The sequence below is a fragment of the Sinocyclocheilus anshuiensis genome, unplaced genomic scaffold (genome assembly GCF_001515605.1).
Source record: "Sinocyclocheilus anshuiensis isolate Anshui unplaced genomic scaffold, SAMN03320099.WGS_v1.1 scaffold939, whole genome shotgun sequence".
NCBI classification, from domain to species: Eukaryota; Metazoa; Chordata; class Actinopteri; order Cypriniformes; family Cyprinidae; genus Sinocyclocheilus; species Sinocyclocheilus anshuiensis.
In genome coordinates, this window is record NW_015544227.1 from 115,765 (window position 1) to 120,509 (window position 4,745).

At 37.9% G+C, this 4,745-nt stretch overlaps 1 protein-coding gene across 1 annotated transcript in view; it reads left to right on the top strand.

Annotated features, from left to right (window-relative positions):
- Nucleotides 1-2,618: 2,618 nt before the first annotated feature.
- Nucleotides 2,619-4,745, top strand: part of LOC107697418 (probable 28S rRNA (cytosine-C(5))-methyltransferase) — a 7,614-nt gene continuing 5,487 nt past the window's right edge. Inside the window, exons 1-3 of the mRNA XM_016498189.1 lie at nucleotides 2,619-2,869; nucleotides 3,197-3,316; nucleotides 3,396-3,567. Of these exons, the coding sequence (XP_016353675.1) occupies nucleotides 2,777-2,869; nucleotides 3,197-3,316; nucleotides 3,396-3,567 (385 nt within the window). The 5' untranslated portion in view covers nucleotides 2,619-2,776. The remainder of the gene's footprint in view (nucleotides 2,870-3,196; nucleotides 3,317-3,395; nucleotides 3,568-4,745) is intronic.

Consider the following 4,745-nt stretch of genomic DNA (forward strand, 5'->3'; position numbering starts at 1 on the left):
GTCTGGTCCTACCCCTCTGTTCAGGTGAGGGGTGGGAGGAGCCTAATGACATCATTTCCTGAGCCTGGAACACACAAAGTGGCATAGAGTCAATTGGCCAATCTAGTCCTATGACACATGTACCTGTTTATAAAGTAAAGGGGATTGGTGACACCCATAAAGCACTGTTTATCCACTGTTTCAACTTCTCTGCATCTAATATAGTGCCAGAAGTTACAAACTTCTCAACTTTCAGCTCATAAAGCCTGGGAACTGTATTTGACACAGTTATCCAAGCTTAAGGAATGCTGGTTATCACCCAACACCTTTATAACCTGAGATCATAAGAATGTTAAAATCGTCTCTTAAACCCCTAGAGAAATACACAAGTTCTCTAGGATTACTCAACAATGTCCTAGTTATTGTGGTACAGCTACAATGAGTCGTGTGGAATGGAAAAAACTCATCTAACCTATTCATAGACAGATTTATATTAGCCAGAGGTGCAAGCATGCGTGAACTCAATTTACGTTAATCTACACATAATAGTTTAGCCGCAGCTTCAGGGTAACATAAACTACTTTTACATTGACCTGTTTGAGTTTGCATCCACCAGACCTTCAAAATCACCTTGCACTACAATGTTCTCATGCAATGTCCACATAAAAGTGAGTGACACTGCGTACTTTTTAGATCCATTATGACCCATTATGAATCCAGAATGATGGATTATAAGGTAATTAATTTTACATAAATGGCAAATTTTTCCCTTCAGGTTTTTAAAAGCCATGTAAGTGGTATTTCTGTGATTTTTAACAAATGGGAATATATTTTTCATATTGGATTTATAAAGTCTACTGTATTTAGGGTTGCCAACCGTCCCGTATTAACAGGTGTTGTGCCCATTTTCGACCCCCTGCCAAATTATTACCCCTCTCGTTGAAATCGCTATCTGATTGACTAATCCTAACCCCACCCCTAATCCTAACCCCCTCCCCACACCTAACCCTAACCCTACCAATACTAGGGGGGTAATAATCTGGTAGGGGTCAAAATTGGGCACAACACCGGGACGTCCCGTATTTTGGGCCTAATTGATTTGTCCCATACGTGACTTCCCTTGTCCCGTTTTTTGACTGCTACGCTGATCTAACCACTGACGGATACAACAGCAGCAGTGCTGATCGCTTGAGAATGATCACCGATACCTGTCATCATCCAATCACAGCCCCCCTCACGCAGTATACGTTAAGCAAATCAGAAATCGTGAACATAACTGTTCGAGGAAGGCTGCGCAATCCTCCCGCCTCACAGCAAGTGGCGCTCGCGTTAATGCCAATTCTGTCCGTGTTTTCACTTCAGTAAATCAGTTTTGGTGAATACAAACTACATGATTATTTTTCAGGAGTCCAACATCCCGCTGCGCAAGAGACGTGATCAGTAAGGGAAGTCGTCTTTCACTATTGTAATGTTGTTAAATAGAGAAAAACATTTTATATTTAAGTAACTAATAGCATAATTCTTCTTATATTTCTTATAATTCTTATAGCATGATTCTGGCAGCCATATCACCCTGTAGCCCAAGACTGGTTACCCACTGAAGCTAAGCAGGGCTGAGCCTGGTCAGTACCTGGATGGGAGACCTCCTGGGAAAACTAGGTTGCTGCTGGAAGAGGTGTTAGTGAGGCCAGCAGGGGGTGCTCACCCTGTGGTCTGTGTGGGTCCTAACGCCCCAGTATAGTGACGGGGACACTATACTGTCAACAAGCACTGTCCTTCGGATGAGACGTTAAACCGAGGTCCTGACTCTCTGTGGTCATTAAAAATCCCAGGATGTCTTTTGAAAAGAGTAGAGGTGTGACCTCGGCATCCTGGCCAAATTTGCCCATTGGCCTCTGACCATCATGGCCTCCTAACAATCCCCATATCTACTGATTGGCTTCATCACTCTGTCTCCTCTCCACAATATATACCCCCTGACAATGTAAAGTGCTTTGAGTGCCTAGAAAAGCGCTATACAAATGTAATTAATTAGGGCCCGAGCACCGATGGTGTGAGGACCCTATTGGAATTGCTCCGTTTCTTATTATTAGGGCCCAAGCACCGATGGTGTGAGGACCCTATTGCACCGGGTGGCGGTGAGCCCGGGTGCGAGGGCCCGTTCATTGCTGGTGTCAAGCACCAAAAGCATCCCATATTAAATCTATAAGCTGTCTTTAATCGAAAAATACGCATTTTCATGCATACTATATATGTGTGTGTGTATACACGGTCACCAACCCCCATGATTTTTTTCCCCCTATTATTTTATATGGAAAGCTTACAGTGAAACTCACTGAAGTCGTCAATAGCTGTTATATTGTCTGCGATGGGTTTCAGTGGGTCTGGATGCATAAGAGATTGTCAGTTTTGTAATTAGCAATTCGAATGTGTTTGGGTGGAGATGTTAAAATCTAAATAAAACAAACAGGAAAACCTGCATGGAGACCGTTTCTAGAATATCTTATCTTTATATCGTACCAATCAAATGTATGAATCACATTAGTTATAAAAAAAAATGTCTTTGGCTCACCCAAGTGGACATGTATTAGTACTACAGTTATCGTAAGACGCTCCATACTGTCGAAAAATGTTGCGAAAAAACTAACCAGGCAAATATGAAAAACGTGGGTAGTGCATTTGCTCCAGAAGATTAAGAGAAATTGACTTGTTAAGGGTACTAGATGTAGTTCTATGCACGTGTTTGAAGTAACGTGTGTTCAGCTTACTGTATAAAGCGCCAGTGATCATTTTAATCATGGCACTTTATATAAAAGCAGCAGAGATTCTTGAGAAAGCGGAGCTGAAAAAGGGTGCAGTGAAAACTCTAGTTTATGAGAGTAAATTTCAAGTAAGTGCTGATATATTTGTACCTCAGGCATCTATAATTAAGTCACATAAGGTGTAACTGGGTGTTTACATAACAAATATGGCTTAATTTAATCAAATTCCAGCTTAAGGTGCGTACAGTAAAATATTCTGTTTTACAAGTGATATGTACCTCGTTTTCTTCACAAGTGTCTCGTATTTCACCTGAAACTGTCTTCTTGGTAACCAAGTACACTTAGTTCGATAAAACTGTTGGGACAATTGATCGGGGGAAATGACGTCACGTTTATGATAGACTTCTCGCTCATTTCACCCTTTTAAGAAAACATTGTTTTTGTTTGTTCATCAGAATATCAAGCAGCTCTTTGCACTTGTGTGTGAGACACAGAAATACTCATCAGTTCTGCGGGAGATCATCGACAGCACCAAGCTTCTGAAAGAAACAAAACTTCGGATTCATTTGGCTAAGGTAGACAACTCGGATGTTATCCTCACCTGTAAAACCCAGTTTCCGGTGCGTCATAGATGTGTCATTGTGTGTAACCCAGGTGCTGGTGTATGACCTGCTCATTGGTCACGGGGTGAAATGTGGAGGCGCCTGGAAGATGATGATGTTGAAGCATCGCTCCAGACTACAAGCTGCCCTGGCAAGAATCAAAGTCAAGAGGAAAGTCAGTCGAAATCAAGACCTGCTGCCCTCCAGTTTCCAGCAGACTCAGGGTAATATAGACATCAATTATTTGTATATTACAGATTATAATGTAGTGGTTTTAATATCAGTGATAATTTATATAGATAGATAAATAGAAAAGTTTGGGATCAGTAAGTTTTTTGCATTTATTTGATCAGAAATACAGAAAAAGCTGTAATATTGAGAAATATTATTGCAATTTAAAAATAATGGTTTTCTATTTGAATATACTTTAAAATATAATTTATTCCTGTGATGTAAAGCTGATTTTTTTTTACATCATTACTCCAGTCATCAGTGTCACATGATTCTTCAGAAATAATTCTAATATGCCGATTTATTATCAATATTGGAAACAGTTTTGCTGCTTAATATATATATATATATATATATATATTTTTTTTTTATTTTTTTATTTTTTTTTTTTTTTTTTGGAATCTGTGATACTTTGTTCAGGATTCTTTGATGAATAAAATGTTTAAAAGAACAGCATTTATTCAAATTAAAAATCTTTTATAACAATATACACTACCATTCAAAAGTTTGGGGTCTGTAATTCTTTTTTTTTTTTAAAGAAATGAATGCTTTTATTCAGCACGGATGTGTTAAATTGATAAAAAGCGATAAAGACTTATATTGTTAGAAATATATTGTTAGAAAAGATTTCTATTCTAAATAAATTCTGTTCTTTTTAACTTTATTCATCAAATAATCTTGAAAAAAGTATAACCGTTTCTAAAAAAATATTAAGCAGCACAACAGTTTCCAACATTGATAATAAATCGGCATATTCGAATGTTTTTTGGAGGATCATGTGACACTGAAGACTGGAGTAATGATGCTGAAAATTCAGCTTTGCATCACAGGAATAAATTATATTTTAATTAGTATATTAAAATAGAAAACCATTATTTTAAATGGTAATAATATTTAACAATATTACATTTTTTTTCTGTATTTTTGGTCAAATAAATGCAGCCTTGATGAGCAGAAGACTTCTTTAAAACGTTAAAAATCTTACTGATCCCAAACTTTTGAACAGCAGTGTATATATTAAAGGGGTCATATGATGCGATTTCAAGTTTTCCTTTCTCTTTGGAGTGTTACAAGCTGATTGTGCATAGATAGGATCCCTGAAGTTGCAAAGACTAAAGTCTCAAAACCAAAGAGATATTCTTTATCAAAGTTAAGACTCTGCCACGCCCCC